Here is a 19399-nt window from a genome sequence, read left to right on the forward strand (position 1 = left end):
AGGTGAGTTTTTACAACAGTCAGTAGTTTAATCTCGCCTTTAATGAGATTATTAATGGAATGTAAATTCCACCAGCTGCCTTGGTGAGATTTGAACCCTCTCCCCAGAAAGTTAGGTTTACTAATCCCAGGATATCACCACTCTGATGTAGGTGATGATTTGTGATGTTGAATCAGCCATAGCAGTTATTAATTGTTGTCACCTCCTCCATTATCCCATCTGGTCAGTGATAGAATTGGATCATATTACTGTCAAATGGACAGGGAGTGTTCAGTTTGAATTATTGGGGGTTTTTAAACAATACAATTCCTGGTGCCATTTAATAACATACAGCTTAATTCTTCTTCTCTAACTTTACAAACACATTCTCTTTATAAGGTGCAAACCATTAAAAATGATGATTCTATAGATTTTGCAGATCAAAGTATACAGGTTTATTTAAAATCAGACAGCATGTAAGCCAGAAGTGATCTTATTCTTCCAGACACTGAGTCGAATCTGTCCTAACACTGCAACTGGAATTGCAGGGACTGTCACTAAGTGAGGTGGAGGTGCTCTGTTTGAAGATGACATTTAAAAATGCACGGTTTGTCATTGGCTGTGTTCAGGTTGTCGAAGCCAGCCAAGCACTGGCATCCCGTGTTTGTTTTCTGTGCTGTGACTGTACTCCCTTTTCCTTTTCTATTTTCATGGTTTTGTTTCTTCCTCTCGCACAAGATTGTATTGGAATGCTTCTTAAAGAAAGACCTGGTTTACACTAAAGCAACTCCGACATTTCACCATTGGATGGTTGACAACAGGAAGTTTGGACTCACCTTTCAGAGCCCTGCAGATGCACGAGCGTTTGACCGAGGAGTAAGGAAGGCGATCGAGGATCTGACCGAAGGTATGTTTTGCCACTTTGCCGACTGTCCAACGTAGCACCAATCAACTGCTCAAACACTGAACAAGGCAGAATGCCTGACTCAGAATAAAATATTTGCTTTATAACCATCACAATTTCACTTTGATTAGATAATTGACATTTTGTGGAAAGGATTAGTTTGCAGATGTACTTGTTTCCTCCTATTGCCTTCGTTACATGAGTTTTCATAAGAAATGGACATAGAAAAGTTTGAGAAATAGCTCCTTGTGTTTGACTCGATATCAAATTTTGTTTCTGTGAAGGAATGTTCTACCGTGTAAAAATTCTGTCCCATTGTTCAGGCAGGGTCTTTTCGACTGATTTCTCTCTGACAGTATGATTTTGTCAGGATGTGTGTTGCCCATAATGTCGATTGGCCTCTCTCAGTCACATCTCTGTGTCCCACTGTTATCCGAATTGACCCAATGAGCACACTTCCCTGTGCGTAGTGAGCATGTTTCCAGAAACCTTTGCAGGATTAGTTTGGCTGAGATTTCAAGGGTGCTGCTGAGCCCCGGGTCCTACATCATCTTATTTTGCAATTTATTTTCGATCTGATCTGCCCCACCCCCTCCCTTTTGCAAGCCTGTTGTTATAAAGTCTTGTATTGGTCAGTGGATTGAAGGCAATGGTCCCTTTTCACTGAGGGACAACCTGGTGTTGATCTTCTAATGAGGAAGGGCATGGCTCCTCTGACCTGCTCTGTCCAGTTCAAAACCACTTCTCTCCCGTAATATTCACAGTAAGCGGTTACTTAGACAGTAATGTTGCTGCTATTCTGTAACCACTTTGTGTGATTTTGGTTTTAATGGTGCCCTTTCTTTCAGGGTCAACAACATCATCTTCAACAATTCAGAATGAAGTGGAGGTCGGCGATGATGATGTTTTTACAGTAAGTAGGAGCTACTGCCAACGTTGGCTATTTTCTTATTTACATGTACCAAGTTGAGGGATTAATTTTAACATCTGTCACTCAAATGAATTGGACTTACTGTTCAAATCGTGAAAAAGTTCAGGACATTGGCTGACAACTTGGAATTCTGGGAGGCAGAACAATACAATGTTTGTGAATGGCTTTTCTGGGATTGAAAACTATAAAAATGTGTCAACGTTTTGATGAGCAAGTCTGAATCTTGTGACTGATTTAAAAGTGTGACGTCTGGTGGACTCATTACTGTGGGTGACCATGAACTTGAAGCTTAAACAGTCGAAGTTTCAGAGAGATGGCCTTATCTGAAACCACAGTGTGTAGACACTTTAGTCTAACGTTCTCAGTGGGAGGAAATTACTAAAGCTTCCTGTATCATTGTGAATGCAAAATTTGTTTTTTGTTGTTGAGTAATGGGAGTCTGTTCCAGGTATCGTCCCAGTCACAAGTTCTCTTTATTTTGACATTGTAAATAATGTGCAAAAGTCATTCAAATGAATCGTATGATTAATTTACAGTTTAGCAGTACCGGGTCTGTGGCTCTGTCCCTTGTCTGTATTGTTGTTCAGTCTTTCTAGTGTGTTTGTCAATAATAAAAAGTCTAGAAGTGTTTTGGAAATGGTAAATGAATTAGATTGTAGAAATGTAGATTGCTGTATCTTTCAAGCTGAATTTGGCATTGTATTTCCTGACAGGACATGATATTCACCTAAAGAAATCTCTGTAGTCAAGTCATGTTGTATGGTACAGCAATCAGTTCATTTTTCAAAAGATGTTTCTGGCAGAATCATTTCAACTATTTTTTTAAAACTTAACTCTAAATAATGCATGTTGGCTGCAGTTATTAATGAATGGGAGTTCAAAGACAGTGAAAGATATTGATGTGTAATGGTGCCTTAGTACCACACCCCCTGCACACATGTGCACAAGTGCAAGCATATACAGACCCCAAAGTGATCTGGGGTGATGAAGGACACCAATATTGAAAGAGAAGACATTTGCAGAAAATTCCTGTGTGGCACATAAGCCCTTAGTGAGCAGCATAATAAGATGTAAATTATGAACCAATCGGCAGGAGGTGCCACAAAAACAGTAACTGAAAAGATTTAATGACCTAGTCCAGTACAGGCTGGCTGAACGCCACTTCTGTCTGCTTCATAAGTTGTGGTTGGTTCCATGTGAAAGTTGTCACTGTATCGGAGTTTATCACAGCTCTCTCATTCGTGTTCAGCTTCAGTTGTACAAACAGAGATCAGCGGCCACCGGGAGCACTGCACTACTCTGAAGGCAGCCTCGGTCCTGCTCATGAGCCATGTCTGATATTGATCAGAATGGGACTGGGCTTTACGGGATTGGACAGTGGAGAGGGTACACCAGCCTGACTTCTGTCCTATTGTATCTAGAACGTTAACCAATGATCTGATTTGAGGTGTTGAAAATGAGGAGCGGATTTGACTGAGTGGATGAAGAGGAAATATTTCCATGGGGAATACAGAATAAGGAAGCAAGAGTGTATTTAGCAAGAACTACTGCATACACCAGCTAGTAAACATTAGGAACATTGCTCACACCCCTCTCAGCTATGGACGCAGGTGTGGGAGGCTGGTGGATCCACTGAGATCTCTCAGTTATTGTTGAGCAAGTAAGCCAAAGGGTATGGGGATAAGGTTAAATGGATGAGCTGATTGGATTGAAGGAGAGCAGGGAAGATTTCCTCTGTTCCCTGGGCCAATATCTATCCCTTGGGCAGCACTGCTGCCTCACAGCGCCAGAGACCTGGGTTCAATTCCCGACTCAGGCAACTGACTGTGTGGAGTTTGCACGTTCTCCCCGTGTCTGCGTGGGTTTCCTCCGGGTGCTCCGGTTTCCTCCCACAGTCCAAAGATGTGCAGGTCAGGTGAATTGGCCATGCTAAATTGCCCGTAGTATTAGGTAAGGAGTAGATGTAGATGTAGGGGTATGGGTGGGTTACGCTTCGGCGGGGCGGTGTGGACTTGTTGGGCCGAAGGGCCTGTTTCCACACTGTAAGTAATCTAATCTAATCTAATCTAATCACTGAAACAGGTGGCTCTGATCGCTCACATTATTGTTGGGAGCTTGCTGTGTACAATTTGACTGCCTGTTTCCTACATTTCTAACTAAGACTATACTTTGAGAGTGCCTGATTGGTTGTAAAGTGCTTTTGGAAATGGTCATGAAAGGTGCTATATGAATGTAGATCTTACTTCTCTTCCTTGGAGTAGACATCATCAGCGATCTGACAGAACGCACTGGCTCGTGGGACTGAATGGCCTCCTTGTGTTGTTGCTAACAATGTTTTTCCAAATGTTCAGGGACTTTAAGGAGCAGGGTGGCCTGAAGCCAGTCACAATGTCCTGATGGGATCCAGGGATGGGGAATACTTTTATCTAGTGACCCAACTGTTCCCATCTGAAGGTGCTTTGTACCTTCTGCCTTTGTGATGAGATTAGATTCCCTACAGTGTGGAAACAGGCCCTTCGGCCCAACCAGTCCACACCGACCCTCCGAAGAATAGCCCACCCTGACCCATTTCCCTCTGACTAATGCATCTAACACTATGGAGTAATTTTGCATGGCCAATTCACCCTAACATAGTCTTTGGACTGTGGGAAAGGAAACTGGAGGAAACCCACGCAGACGCGGGGAGAATGTGCAAACTCCACACAGACAGTCACCCGAGGATGGAATCGAACCTGGGACCCTGGTGCTGTGAGGCAGCAGTGCTCACCACTGAGCCACTGTGTCCGGGTGATGGCCAGCACCCAGTCTGCATGCTTCATCCACATTGGTCGATGGATTTCTGCTTTGCTGTAATTGGATGGATAGGATTCTGCCCCTTCAGTACCAGAGCTGAGTAGGCCAGTGTTTTATGCTGAACAAGAGCAGCCGTGCACCAAGGTTCCTGCAGAAGTGACTTCCTTCTGTCCTCGTGTCCCTGCGAAAACTTGGCAGTGAGCCGAGAGACGCCACACCCGTGCACGCTGGTGACAAATTACCTGCACCGAGACAGCCTCACCACGAGGAGCAAAACGATCTGAGTCTGGTGTGAATGTGTCTGCTGTTGCAGAATGCTGTCCTCAGACCCAAGGTGATGGGTGGGAATCTCTCCCGTGCCCTTGAGACCTCCAGGTAAAAGGGATCATTTCACCAGCTCGTCATGCCCTGCCATTCCTCACCTGCTGTCCCCTATACCCGGGAGGGGGTGGAGAATACTTGAGTTTTCTTCAAGGGCCTCCCCCCTCACAGTGTTTGCCCCTCTGCGTCGATCCGAACTTTACTTTGTTGATTCTTGTGACATAGCGACCCATTAATCGTTTGGAGTAATTAGAGGCTGATATTCTGCAGAGGTGCTCCGACTTTATGACAAAGGAAATGCGTCACAAAAAGGAAGGTGTCCCTTACCTTTGCCATTTGTGATATTTATGGCGTTCTGTAACACCCCATTGCAGCGTTTTTGGAGGTTTGACTAGTGTGGGGGGGGGGGGTGTATTTTGAAATAAAATTATAACTTGACATTGACTCCTTCACTGGTGAGGAAATATTTTCTGTGGAAGCACCATGATCTAAGTTTGTTTGTCATGGGATTAAGACTCTGAAATAAGCAGAGACAGAGTGGCTTAAGCTTTGCTATTTTGATCTTTCTGGGCTGGAAGCAATCAGAAAAGGCAGTGTCTCCGGGCAGGGGTTAACACACAGCATCTCATTCACTTCCAGTGCTTTGTCACCATGTTATGAAGAGAGGAGCAGGAAGCTCGGTTCAAAGGTGATTTCCTCTGCTCTTCTGTCAAACTATCAATTAGCAGCTGCTCCCAGACTAGCTGCCAGAGTGATCTATTGGTGTATCGTACAAAGCCAAGTATACTCAGTATACAGTCCCATCTGCTGCTCTAAAGCTATCTGCTGATGTCTGTTTCATAAATAGTCCTCTCCCTTCCCTTCCCCTTGCCCTGCCCCCCCCACACTCCCAGTGCTTCATATGACCATGAGATATAGGAGCAGAATTAGGCCATTCAACCCATCCAGTCTGCTCCACCATTCGATCGTGGCTGATATGTTTCTCAACCCCATGTTTTTGCCTTCTCCACATAACTCTTCATCCCCTTACAAAACACCAACCGATCTCAATCTTAAATACACTCAATTATTTGGTCTCCACAGCCCTCTGTAGCAATGAGTCCCGCAGATTCCCCACCCTCCGGCTGAAGAAATTCCTCCTCATCTCAGTTCTAAAGGGTTGTCCCTTCACCCTGAGGCTTTGTCCTCAGGCCCTAGTCTCTCCTACTGATGGAAACATATTCTCCACGTCCACTCTATCCAGGACCCTCCGGATTCTGTAAGTTTCAATCAGATCCAGCGCACCCCCCGCCCCCCCCCTGCCCCCCCGATCCTTCCAGTACAGACCCAGGGTCCTCAACTACTCCTCAAATGACAAGCCCTTCACCCCCAGGATCATCCTTGTAAACCACCTCTAGATCCCCCTGCAACACCAGCACATCCTTCCTTAGATATGACACCCAAAACCACACTCAATGTTCCAAAAGCGGCCCGATCACAGCCTGAAACACCCTCAGCAATACATCTCTGCTCTTGTATTCTAGACCCTCTTAAAATGAAAGCTAACATTGCATTTGCCTTCCTAACTGCCAACTCAACGTGCGTGTTAACCTTCAGACAATCCTGAACTAGGATTCCCAAGTCCCTTTGTGGCCCAGATTCCTGAGGTCTTTCCCTGCCAATGCATTGCTTGCTAGCTCTCTGCCTGTTTTCTTGCTCTCTCTTTTTTTCTCTCTTTTTTTTCCCTCTTTTGTTTTCTCTCTCTTGCTCCCCTTGCCCTCTGATGTCTCTTTCTATTCCCTCTCGTGCTTGCGCTCTCTCTCTGTTTTCTCTCGCTCTCTTTTCTCGTGTGCTCTCTCTCTCTCTCTCTCTGTCTTCTCTCACGTGCTCTCTCTCTGTTTTCTCTCGCGCATGCTCTCTCTTTTCTCTCCTGCTCGGTCTCTCTTTTGCGCTCTCTCTATTTTCTCTTGCGCACTCTCTCTTTTCTCTTGCGCTCTCTCTCTTTTCTCTTGCGCGCTCTCTCTTTTCTCTTGCGCGCTCTCTCTTTTCTCTTGCGCGCTCTCTCTTTTCTCTTGCGCGCTCTCTCTTTTCTCTTGCGCGCTCTCTCTTTTCTCTTGCGCGCTCTCTCTTTTCTCTTGCGCGATCTCTCTATTTTCTCTTGCGCTCTCTCTCTATTTTCTCTTGCGCTCTCTCTTTTCTCTCTCGCGCTCTCTCTTTTGCACACTCTCTCTATTTTCTCTTGCGCTCTCTCTTTTCTCTCTCGCGCTCTCTCTTTTGCACGCTCTCTCTCTTTTCTCTTGCGCGCTCTCTCTTTTCTCTTGCGCGCTCTCTCTTTTCTCTTGCGCGCTCTCTCTTTTCTCTTGCGCGCTCTCTCTTTTCTCTTGCGCGCTCTCTCTTTTCTCTTGCACGCTCTCTCTTTTCTCTCGCACACTCTGTTTTCTCTCTCGCGCTCTCTTTTCTTGCACGCTCTCTATGTTTTCTCTTGTGTGATCTCTCTTTTCTCTCGCTCGTGCTCTCTGTTTTCGCTCTCTCTCTGTTTTCACTCTTTCTGTTTTCTCTCACCCGCTTTCTCTGGTTTCTCTTGCTCGCTGTCTCTTGCTCACTCTCTCTCCCTGTTTTCTCTCGCATGCTGTCTCTCTCCATCCCTTATTTTTTTTCTCTCTCTCTGTTTTCGCTTGCTCTCTATCTCTGTGTCTGTCTGTCTCGCTCTTTCACCTTGCTCTCTCTCTCCTCGCGCGCGCCGCTCTCTCTCCTCGCACGCGCCGCTCTCTCTCCTCGCGCTCTCTCTCCTCGCTCCTCGTGCTCTCTCTCTCCTCCCTCCTCGTGCTCTCTCTCTCTCCTCCCTCCTCGTGCTCTCTCTCTCTCCTCCCTCCTCGTGCTCTCTCTCTCCTCCCTCCTCGTGCTCTCTCTCTCCTCGCGCGCGCTCTGTCTCCTTGCTCCTTGTGCTCTCTCTCCTCGCGCGTTCTCTCTCCTCGCGCATTCTCTCTCGTGCTCGCTGTCCTCGCACCTCGTGCTCGCTCTCCTCGTGTGCTCTCTCTCTCTTTGCGTGCTCTCGCTCTTGCTCTCGCTCTCTCTCACTCTCGCTCTCTCTCTCGCTCTCTCTCTCGCTGTCTGTCTCTCGCTCTCGCTCTCTCTCGCTCTCTCGCTCTCTCTCTCTCTCTCTCTCGCTGTCTGTCTCTCTCTCTCGCTCTCTCTCTCTCGCTCTCTCTCTCGCTCTCTCTCTTGCTCTCTCTCGCTCTCACTCTCTCTCTCTCTCTCTCTCTCTCTTGCTGTCTGTCTCTCGCTCTCGCTCTCTCTCTCGCTCGCTCTCGCTCTCTCGCTTGCTCTCTCTCTCGCTCTCTCGCTTGCTCTCTCTCTCGCTCTCTCTCTTGCTCTCTCTCTTGCTCTCTCTCTCTTTCTGTCTCTCTCTCTCTCTCTTGCTGTCTGTCGCTCTCTCTCGCTCTCTCTTGCTCTCTCTCGTGCTCTCGCTCTCTCTCTCGCTCGCTCTCTCGCTTGCTCTCTGTCTCGCTCTCGCTCGCTTTCTCTCTCTCTCTCTCTCTCTTGTTCTCTCTCTCTCTCTCTCTTGCTCTCTCTCTCTCGCTCTCTCTCTCTCACTCTGTTCTCTCCGAGCTGCTGCATTACCCAATTGTTGCTGCCAGCCTCTGGCCTTGTTTGCTGTAGCAGTGTGTGTGATGGATCGCAGCTGATGGGGTCAGGGAAACAGTTGCTTTCATTCTGTCAGTGGGGACTTGATGAGTGAGTTCCAAAGGAGAGGAAGTGACCCTTTCTAAATGCTTGTCTGGCCCTGAATAATCCCAGGCAGCACCGACGTGGATCTCCAGCAGGGGGTAAGGAGGGTCAAGGCCTGATGAATGATGTGCAATAACAGAAGCTGGAACCTCCCCCCACCCCCCTCTGCACATCCCCTGGATCCTGCTGATGGAGTTACCATCGCCGTGACATCATCAGTAGATAACTCTGATACTTCATACAGAGAGTTTGGTCAGAATTCAGTCAGAATCGAATGCAGTCCCTTAATTTTACCATCACCCCTGAAGATCTTTACATTTTGAGTGTAATGTGACAGTGCTCCCTGCCCCGATCCAACCCAGGGAAGGAGCTGTAGGCTTCCTCTCAGCCCTTCAATCATTACGACTGGACTTGGAGACGTTCAGCAAAGATCAAGTCAACTGCTCAGTCTATCTCTTTGTCGTCTCCTCTTGCTTTGTTCAGGTAGGTAAGGCAAATTTAGTTTGGGGTTATGTTCCACACGGACTGAAGGGTCTGTTTTCATACTGTGTGACTATCTTTTTTTCCCTCTCTCGTTTTCTCTCTCTCATCCTTTCTCCCTCCCTCCCCCCCTCTCTCTCTCTTGCCTTCTCTGTAACTCTGCTGGAAATGAATATCTTTTAGAGGCCTCAGTCATGGGCTCTGGGCTGACTGAGCCCAGCATTTATTCCCTGTCCCTAGTTGCCCCCTTGAGAAGGTGGGGGTGAGCTGCCTTCCTGAACCGCCGCAGTTAGACCCACAATGTCCCTTGGGGAGGAAATTCCATTTTGATCTAGCTGTTAATCAACCACAATCTAGCTGTACAGGAGAGGCTCTTTGGCCAAATATATTGCATCAGCTACAATCGTCCCACTTGCCTGCTCTAGGCCCACAGCCCTGAATGTTATGACATTTCACCTGCTCATCCAAGTGCTTTTTTAAAAGTTCTGAGGTTTCCTAGGCAGTGCATTCCAGATTCTCAGCACCTTCTCTGGGTGAGGGAAAGGGGGGAACATTTCCTGTAAAGCTCCCCCCTTTCACTCCCTGTCCCCTTGTTATTGGCTTGTTGGGCTGATGGGCCTGTTTCCACATGGTAGGGATACTACTCTATGGACCCTTCAATTAAGGGAACCAGCTGCTTCCTGTCCAAGTTCCCCCATCATCTCTCACACCTGTATCAGGGATCCCCCAAATTTCTCTGCTCCAAAGAAAACTCAAAGGTAAGCTTATTGCTGAAATGCTGCATCTCAGGCAACATCCTCGTTGATGTCCTCAATGCCCCCTCCAGTGCAATCCCACCCTCCCTATAGGGTGGGGACTAGAACTGCACACAGTACTCCAACCATGGCCTAACCAACGTCCTGTACAGCTCCAACATACCCTCCCTACTCTTATAATCCGTGCCACCACCAATAAAGGCGAGTGCCCTGTATGTCTTTCCAACTCTCCTATTAACCTGGTGCCTTTAGGGTATATGGGCAAACACCCAGCATCCCTGTATTCCTCTGAGCTTCTTGGTATCCTGGCAACCCTTGTCCTGCACCTCCTTCCAAAGTGTATCACCTCTCACTTGGCAGTAAGTTCCTTCTGTCCGTCAGGTGACTCCGTCTACATCCTTCAGCAATGTCCCTCTGTCAGCCATCCCATCAGTCTGTGTTATCCTATCTCACGTGTTGCTACCTTTCACCCTCTTGTTCATTGTGCCCCCCCCCCCCCCCCCCCCCCGCCCAGTGGGATTACAGGGAGCAGGTGAGGACAATGTTTCTGCTGCTGTTTACTTGATTCCATACCCCTCTCCCCACCCCGAGGGTGACCCTGACTTGCAGAGATTGGAGGACACTCTGTGAACCATGGAGAGCTCCTCAACGTCTTCTCTGTCACTCTCTACATCTGACCCTGGCTTCTACCTTACCTACGGGTTTTAATTTGTTTCTTGTTTTGCTAACCTCTTTGCAGTCTTCACATCGCCTCACCACCCCTTCCCCCCCCCCCCCCCGCCAACTCCACCAACTGTCCTCCCTGATCCCCCTCATCACCCACCCTCACCTTCTCAAAAAAATGACTAAGTTTTTTTATCAGTGCTTTTAACTTCTCCAAAAGCACGAGTCAGAAGTGTGATGGGATACTCCCCACTTGTCCTGGATGAGTGCAGCTCCAACAACACTCAAGAACCTTAACACCATCCAGGACAAAGTAGCCCACTTGATTGGCACCACGTCCACAAGCATCCCCTCCCTCCCCCAGCGACATTCAGTCGCAGCAGTGTATACCATCTACAAGATGCACTACAGAAATTCACCAAAGACCCTTAGACGGCACCTTCCAAAACTCAACCACTTCCATCTAGAAGGTCAAGACCAGCAGGAACATGGGAGCCCCACCCCCTGCAAGTTCCCCTCCATTCTGACTTGGAAATATATCACCATCGCTGGATCACAATCCTGGAATTCCCTCCCTCAGGGCATTGTGGGTCTACCTACAGCACATGGACTGCGGCTGTTCAAGAAGGCAGCTCACCCCCACCTTCTGAAGTGAAATTAAGAGTGGGTAGCAAATTTTGGAGTAGTCATTGATGCCCACACCCCTTGAACAAATAAAAGGCAAACTGCTTCATTGTTGTGATCCAGTTCCACTGTAGTGGAATATTTGATTTCAAAGGGCACTGTGGTTTGAAAAAATGCCTGGTGGCATGATGATTTATCCTGCCTTTCATCCAATCTCGCCTGCTTTATAAATAAAGCAAGGTTGTCATGGTAACCAGTTGATATGTTCAAATTCTGGTTATTTATTAAGAAGATCTTGTTTACTACTCAGTGAGATTCACATTTCTTTGCAAGGCAACTGACATCCATTTTATCACATTGTGCCAAACTATCAAAAGATTATTGACGGATTTAATAGCCGAGGGCTTAATTTCAAAGCTTTTACAATAAAAGGAAAGTCCAAGTGAGCAGCTTTATAATATATAGCTTCCTCTGTCACTCATTTCAGCAACGACTTGGATCCAGTTCAGAGCTTTGGAGTGCTCCCCCACTCTGACGCTGCTGCTGTATCAGACTCTGTCCCAATGCAACTTTGAAACCTGAAGGGTCATACTGAATCCCAGTGTTGACTGTGCATTGCTGTATCCAAGCATTTAGTCCCCTCGATGTGTCTGTCTGTCTCTCCCTCTCCCCTCTTGCTCTGTGCCCCCATCTTTTTTAATCTCTCTTGTGTTTGCCCTCCCTCTATCTTTGTCCTCTCTCTTTCCCTCGATCTCCCTCTCCTTTCACTTCCTATCTCCTAATTCTGCCATTTTTTCTTGGTTTTCTTTGTGCTCACTCTCCCCACTCCCACCCCACTTTTTTTGGCACACTGTCTCTCTCTCTCTCTCTCTGTCTGTCCTGCTCTCCCTTTCTGGGCCCCTCACGCACTCGCTCGCTCTCTCTCCCTCCCCCTGGTGTATCCTGTCTGCCTGGTGAAGAGCTCTCCGTGTCTAACTTGTTTTGAGGGTGAAAGGTTGTTTTTCCCAGTTAGTGTTTGGAGCAGGCTAGTGCAAGTTCCATTTTAAAATGAGGAGTTGTGACATGAGGTCGCAATGAATAGATGTTGCTCTGATAATTCTACGATTTATTTCAAGATTTTCAAGTGCTCGGTGAACCAAGTGAGGAGATTGTGGTGGCACGATCTCTCCCGGTGTGGCACTGTCTGTGTGTGTCTCTCTCTCTCCCCCCCCGTTGTGGCACTGTCTGTCTCTCTCTCCCATTGTGGCACTGTCTCTCTCTCTTTCCCCCGTTGTGGCATGTCTCTCTCTCTCCCCCCGTTGTGGCACTGTCTGTCTCTCTTTCCCCCGTTGTGGCACTGTCTCTCTCTCTCCCCCCATTGTGGCACTGTCTGTCTCTTCCCCCCCCCCCGTTGTGACACTGTCTGTCTCTCTCTCTCCCCCATTGTGGCACTGTCTGTCTCTCTTTCCCCCGTTGTGGCACGGTCTGTCTCTCTCTCCCCCCGTTGTGGCACTGTCTGTCTCTGCCCCCCCCCCCTGTTGTGGCACTGCCTGTCTCTCTCTCCCCCCCCGTTGTGGCACTGTCTGTCTCTGCCCCCCCCCCTGTTGTGGCACTGCCTGTCTCTCTCTCCCCCCCCGTTGTGGCACTGTCTGTCTGTCTCTCTCTCCCCCGTTGTGGCACTGTCTGTCTCTCTCTTCCCCCCTCCCCGTTGTGGCACTGTCTGTACTCTGCCCCATTGTGGCACTGTCTGTCTCTCTCTCTCCCCCGTTGTGGCACTGTCTGTCTCTCTCTCCCCCCGTTGTGGCACTGTCTGTCTCTCTCTCTCTCCCCCCGTTGTGGCACTGTCTGTACTCTGCCCCATTGTGGCACTGTCTGTCTCTCTCCCCCCGTTGTGGCACTGTCTGTCTCTCTCTCTCTCCCCCCGTTGTGGCACTGTCTGTACTCTGCCCCATTGTGGCACTGTCTGTCTCTCTCCCCCCGTTGTGGCACTGTCTGTCTCTCTCTCTCTCCCCCCGTTGTGGCACTGTCTGTCTCTCTCTCTCCCCCGTTGTGGCACTGTCTGTCTCTCTCCCCCCGTTGTGGCACTGTCTGTCTCTCTCCCCCCGTTGTGGCACTGTCTGTCTCTCTCCCCCCGTTGTGGCACTGTCTGTCTCTCTCCCCCCGTTGTGGCACTGTCTGTCTCTCTCCCCCCGTTGTGGCACTGTCTGTCTCTCTCCCCCCGTTGTGGCACTGTCTGTACTCTGCCCCATTGTGGCACTGTCTGTCACTCTCCCCCCGTTGTGGCACTGTCTGTCTCTCTCTCTCCCCCGTTGTGGCACTGTCTGTCTCTCTCCCCCCGTTGTGGCACTGTCTGTCTCTCTCACCCCATTGTGGCACTGTCTGTCTGTCTCTCTCTCCCCCCATTGTGGCACTGTCTGTCTCTCTCTCCCCCCATTGTGGCACTGTCTGTCTCTCTCTCCCATTGTGGCACTGCCTGTCTCTCTCTCCCCCCGTTGTGGCACTGTCTGTCTCCCTCTATCCCATTGTGGCACTGTCTGTCTCTCTCTCCCCCCGTTGTGGCACTGTCTGTCTCTCTCTCCCCCCGTTGTGGCACTGTCTCTCTCTCTTCCCCCATTGTGGCACTGTCTCTCTCTCTCTCCCGTTGTGGCACTGTCTGTCTCCCTCTATCCCGTTGTGGCACTGTCTGTCTCTCTCTCCCGTTGTGGCACTGTCTGTCTCTCTTTCCCCCGTTGTGGCACTGTCTGTCTCTCCCCCCATTGTGACACTGTCTGTCTCTCTCTCTCCCATTGTGGCACTGTCTGTCTCTCTCCCCCCGTTGTGGCACTGTCGGTCTCTCTCTCCCCCCGTTGTGGCACTGTCTGTCTCTCTCTCCCCCGTTGTGGCACTGTCTGTCTCTCTCCCCCCGTTGTGGCACTGTCTGTCTCTCTCTCTCTCCCCCCGTTGTGGCACTGTCGGTCTCTCTCTCCCCCCGTTGTGGCACTGTCTGTCTCTCTCTCCCCCGTTGTGGCACTGTCTGTCTCTCTCCCCCCGTTGTGGCACTGTCTGTCTCTCTCTCTCTCCCCCCGTTGTGGCACTGTCTGTCTCTCTCTCCCCCCGTTGTGGCACTGTCTGTCTCTCTCCCCCCGTTGTGGCACTGTCTGTCTCTCTCTCTCTCCCCCCGTTGTGGCACTGTCGGTCTCTCTCTCCCCCCGTTGTGGCACTGTCTGTCTCTCTCTCCCCCGTTGTGGCACTGTCTGTCTCTCTCCCCCCGTTGTGGCACTGTCTGTCTCTCTCTCTCTCCCCCCGTTGTGGCACTGTCTGTCTCTCTCTCTCCCCCCGTTGTGGCACTGTCTGTCTCTCTCTCCCCCCGTTGTGGCACTGTCTGTCTCTCTCTCCCCCGTTGTGGCACTGTCTGTCTCTCTCTCTCCCCCGTTGTGGCACTGTCTGTCTCTCTCCCCCCGTTGTGGCACTGTCTGTCTCTCTCTCTCCCCCGTTGTGGCACTGTCTGTGATTGTTGGGAAACATTGCTGTTGGTTTGAGAGAATGGGAGATTTAGTTTCGTCTGGATTTGTAGTTGGTGGACCGTGTTCTTGGGGGGATTTGCTGGCAGGTGGGTGTGCTTTTCTCACTCTCCTGTTGTGTGGAGAGGAGTTACACAAACTTGTTTCATTTCAGTGAAACGTTACCAGCCAGTCTCCTGAAGGCGGCGTGAAATCAAACCAGTGTCTGGTTGCGGTGCCTTCCTCTGAAAGCACGTTGGTGACCCTCCCTCTGGTGAGCTGGTGAAGAGTGAGACACAAACCCGCTTTGTTTAAAGTCTTGGCGTAGGAGGCAAGCTGCTGCAGTTTATAAACATGGTTGTGTTTGTGAAACGGACGAGTAGACAATCAGCTGATGAACAGCTTCCTGTTAGGCCCTGCTGGCTTTAGGGAATCCTAATCGCAGCTCTCCCAACTGAAACCCTGGGAACATGCTGCAAGGAACTGGGCTCTTGGACTGTGTCGAACGAGGTTAGAAACGGCACCACACTTCTCTGGGAGCTGGGGCAGGTCAGATGTGTCTCACCGGAGACAGGCAACACGCACGCAGACTCTCTTACACACTTACACACTCACTCTCACACACTCTAACCCTCTCTCTCACACACTCACACACACTCACCCTCTCACTCACACTCTCGCACTCACTCACTCTCTCGCACTCTCTCTCACTCACTCACTCTCTCTCTCTCTCTCTCTCGCACACTCTCTCTCTCGCACTCTCTCTCTCGCACTCTCTCTCTCGCACTCTCTCTCTCGCACTCTCTCTCTCGCACTCTCTCTCTCGCACTCTCTCTCTCGCACTCTCTCTCTCACACTCTCACCCTCTCTCACACCCTCTCTCACACCCTCTCTCACACCCTCTCTCACACCCTCTCTCACACCCTCTCTCACACCCTCTCTCACACCCTCTCTCACACCCTCTCTCACACCCTCTCTCACACCCTCTCTCACACCCTCTCTCACACCCTCTCTCACACCCTCTCTCACACCCTCTCTCACACCCTCTCTCTCTCTCACCCACTCTGTCTCTCTCACCCACTCTGTCTCTCTCACCCACTCTGTCTCTCTCACCCACTCTGTCTCTCTCACCCACTCTGTCTCTCTCTCACACTCTCTCTCTCTCTCTCTCTCTCTCTCACTCTCTCTCTCTCTCTCTCTCACACTCTCTCACTCTCTCACACTCACTCTCTCACACTCTCTCTCACACTCACTCTCTCACACTCTCTCTCACACTCTCTCTCACACTCTCTCTCACACTCACTCTCTCACTCTCTCTCTCACTCTCTCTCTCTCTCTCTCACACACTCTCTCACTCTCTCACACTCACTCTCTCACACTCTCTCTCACACTCACTCTCTCACACTCTCTCTCTCTCGCACACTCACTCTCTCACTCTCTTACACTCACTCTCTCACTCTCTCACTTTCTCTTTCTCTCACACACATACAAACACACAGCATGCTGAAGGACACTCTCACTCTGCAAACTCTGGACCATTTTCAAAAACAGAAACGACGTTAGCCTGCAATTTTCTCATGGTTATATTTAAACATACAATGTGGATGTCCAGAACATTGCAAACTTATTTTAAGAAACAAGAAATATGTTGTTCCTTCTGCTTTCTTTGTTATAGTCTTTCAGTATGGGCCTTTTATGCACAAGGCGTTGAGTACAATTTTACTGGACGTCTCCTGATGGGTTAAGAATAAAAACTGTTTCTAATGTTTCCTTGAGAATTGTATAAAGTGGCCGTTCGGCCTGTTGTAGCATTGCAACCTCTTACAAAAATCTCTCCAATTTGTCTTCTCTCCCTACACTGCCCAGAAATTGTGTTCATTTGGAGATGCCAGTGTTGGACTGGGGTGGACAAAGTTAAAAATCACACAACACCAGGTTATAGTCCAACAGGTTTATTTGAAGCACTAGCTTTTAGAGCACTGCTCCTTCATTAGGTTGTGGAGTGTACTCCACTCCACTGAGTCGAAGAGACTGTCACACAGTGTCTGTCTGTCTCTCTCTTTCTCTATATCTCTGTGGGCAGCACGGTGGCACAGTGGTTAGCACTGCTGCCTCGCAGCGCCGGAGATCCGGGTTCAATTCCCGCCTCAGGCGACTGACTGTGTGGAGTTTGCACGTTCTCCCCGTGTCTGCGTGGGTTTCCTCCGGGTGCTCCGGTTTCCTCCCACAGTCCAAAGATGTGCAGGTCAGGTGAATTGGCCATGCTAAATTGCCCGTAGTGTTAGGTAAGGGGTAGATGTAGATGTAGATGTAGGGGTATGGGTGGGTTACGCTTCGGCGGGGCGGTGTGGACTTGTTGGGCCGGAGGGCCTGTTTCCACACTGTAAGTAATCTAATCTAATCTCTCTCTATATCTCTCTCTATATCTCTATCTCGCTCTCTCGCTTGCTGTCTTGCTCGCTCGTGTGCTCTCTCTCTCTCTCTGTATCTCTGTATCTCTCTCTATCCCCCTACCTCCCTCTCTCTCTCCCTCTCTCTCTCTCCCTCTCTCTCCCTCTCTCCCTCTCTCCCTCTCTCCCTCTCTCTCCCTCTCTCCCTCTCTCCCTCTCTCTCTCTCTCTCTCCCTCTCTCTCTCTCTCTCTCCCTCTCTGCTTATGGGTTAGCTCTGGCCTTCTAGCTGATGAAGATCTTACAGTGATGAGGTTTCTCTGAGTACAGGTCTGGGTATGAATGTGATAGGCTTGCAGATTTCATCGTAGGAGCAAGAGTAGACCATTCAGCCCATCAAAGCTGTCTCTCATTGAAAGCCAATGTCTGATCTGGTTGTGGTCTCAGCTCCACCTTTCTGTCATACCCTTCCTCCTCCAGCCCAACCCTTCAACCTCTTATTAAACAGCCACCCATCTGCCTCGGTCTTGGACAGTCTTTAAAAAGGCGAATCATAGTTTGTTCACAACATCCTGATGTGAGGTTTCTGATGCAATAGCTGGGGATGGCCTCCAGGGTTTGGATTATTGACCCTTGACCCTTCCTTGAAGCAGAAAGACCGGATCTACCTTCAGTCAAAAGTCAGGCCTGAACCTGCTGGGGAAGTGGGATCGCACCAAGCCCAGCAGGGATGGGGAATCTATTCCCACGTGTGAAAGGAGCGAGAAAGACAGGGCACCAATTCAACCCAAATGCCATGTCAGTGTTCATTTCAAGAGGCCTAGAATACAAGGGCAGGGAGTTGCTGCTGAAGCTCTGTAAAGCTCTGGTCAGTCCACATTTGGAATATTGTGAGCAGGTTTTGCACTCCATATCTAAGGAAGGATGTGTTGGCATTGGAGTTTAGAAGGATGAGGGGGGAAGGATCAGATTGAAACTTACAGAATAGTGAGGGGCCTGGGATAGAGTGGATGTGGACAACATGTTTCCACTGGTAGGAGAGACTAGGACCCTAGGGCACAGCCTCAGGGTGAAGGGACAACCCTTTAGAACTGAGATGAGGAGGAATCTCTTCAGCCAGAGGATGGGGAATCTGTGGGACTCATTGCCACAGAGGACTGTGGTGACCCAGTCATTGAGTGTCTTTAAGACCAAGATAGGTTCATGATTTAGTAAAGGGATGAAGGCTTACTGGGAGAAGGTAGGACCATGGAGTTGAGGAACATATATCAGCCATGATCAAACAGTGAAGCAGACTCAATGGGCTGAATGGCCTACATCTGCTCTTATATCTTATGGTCTTATTGAAATGTGCCACATTTGTATGGGGCTGGGACAGGGTAGATGCAGAGAGGTTGTTTCCCATGGTGGGAGAGTCTAGGACCAGAGGGCATCATCTCCAAGTAAGGGGTCACACATTGAAGACAGACCTGGGGAGGAATGGCTTCTCTCTGAGGGGAGTGAATCTGTGGAATTCTTTACTGCAGAGGGCTGTCGAGGCTGGGTCGTTCAGTCTCTCCAAGGCTGAGATAGACAGATTTCAAATCACTAAGGAGGAGCTGATGGCTGCTAGAAAGGGCTGGAATGTGGACTTGAGGATTGTCAGGTCAGCCATGTTCTCATTGAATGGTAGGACGGAGTTGATGGGCTGAGTGGCCTACACCTATATCTTGCAGAAGAGTGTAGTTGGTTTGATGCTTCTCATTGTGCCTGTACATTGGAAGGCTGATGCATGTCAAACTGCCTTTCCAAATGCTTGGAGGGTTTTGAAGGCTTTAAATAATTTACAACTTAATTATCTGTCGCCTCTCAGCTTCCTGGAGGCACTTTTTTTTTGTTTGAAAACTCCACTCAGTCCATTCCGGTTTTAAGGCTGATGTAAACTGAAGCAAGTTGCCAGTCTGTCTGTCTGTCTTTGTTCGGGGAGGGGGGGGGGGGAGGGGCACGGCACATTTTAATCTTCGTGGATGCTGTATTTGTGCTGTGTGTGCTGCACTAGCCTGGCAACAGTGAAGATACAAAGAGATGTTAAAATGCAAGGGTCTTTACTGTGTGTGTGAGTGTGTGTGTGTGTGTGTGGGGGGGGGGGGGGAGGGGGGGAGAGAGAACTGGCATTTTGTATGGCAGAGGTGGCAACAACAACAACTTGTATAGCACCTTATGGACCAGGTGCATCTCAAGGTGATCCTAAACAATGTTTGACTGGGGTCACGTGAGTCTTTCAATCAGGTGACAAAAAGTTTGAATATCTTAAAGGAGGGATAATGAGGTTGAGAAGTGGGGGTTTAGGGGAGGGGGAGCAGTTCCATACTTTAGCCCTGTCGACCACCCCCCACCCTCAGCAGCTGAAAGCCCA

At 49.3% G+C, this 19399-nt stretch overlaps 1 protein-coding gene across 1 annotated transcript in view; it reads left to right on the forward strand.

The window, feature by feature from the left end:
- The window catches only part of LOC140483351 (sprouty-related, EVH1 domain-containing protein 2-like), a 69739-nt gene that overhangs the window by 19154 nt on the left and 31186 nt on the right, over window positions 1–19399 (forward strand). Inside the window, exons 3-4 of the mRNA XM_072581550.1 lie at window positions 718–886; window positions 1732–1796. Of these exons, the coding sequence (XP_072437651.1) occupies window positions 718–886; window positions 1732–1796 (234 nt within the window). The remainder of the gene's footprint in view (window positions 1–717; window positions 887–1731; window positions 1797–19399) is intronic.

This window comes from Chiloscyllium punctatum, chromosome 11, assembly GCF_047496795.1.
Source record: "Chiloscyllium punctatum isolate Juve2018m chromosome 11, sChiPun1.3, whole genome shotgun sequence".
Lineage (NCBI taxonomy): Eukaryota > Metazoa > Chordata > Chondrichthyes > Orectolobiformes > Hemiscylliidae > Chiloscyllium > Chiloscyllium punctatum.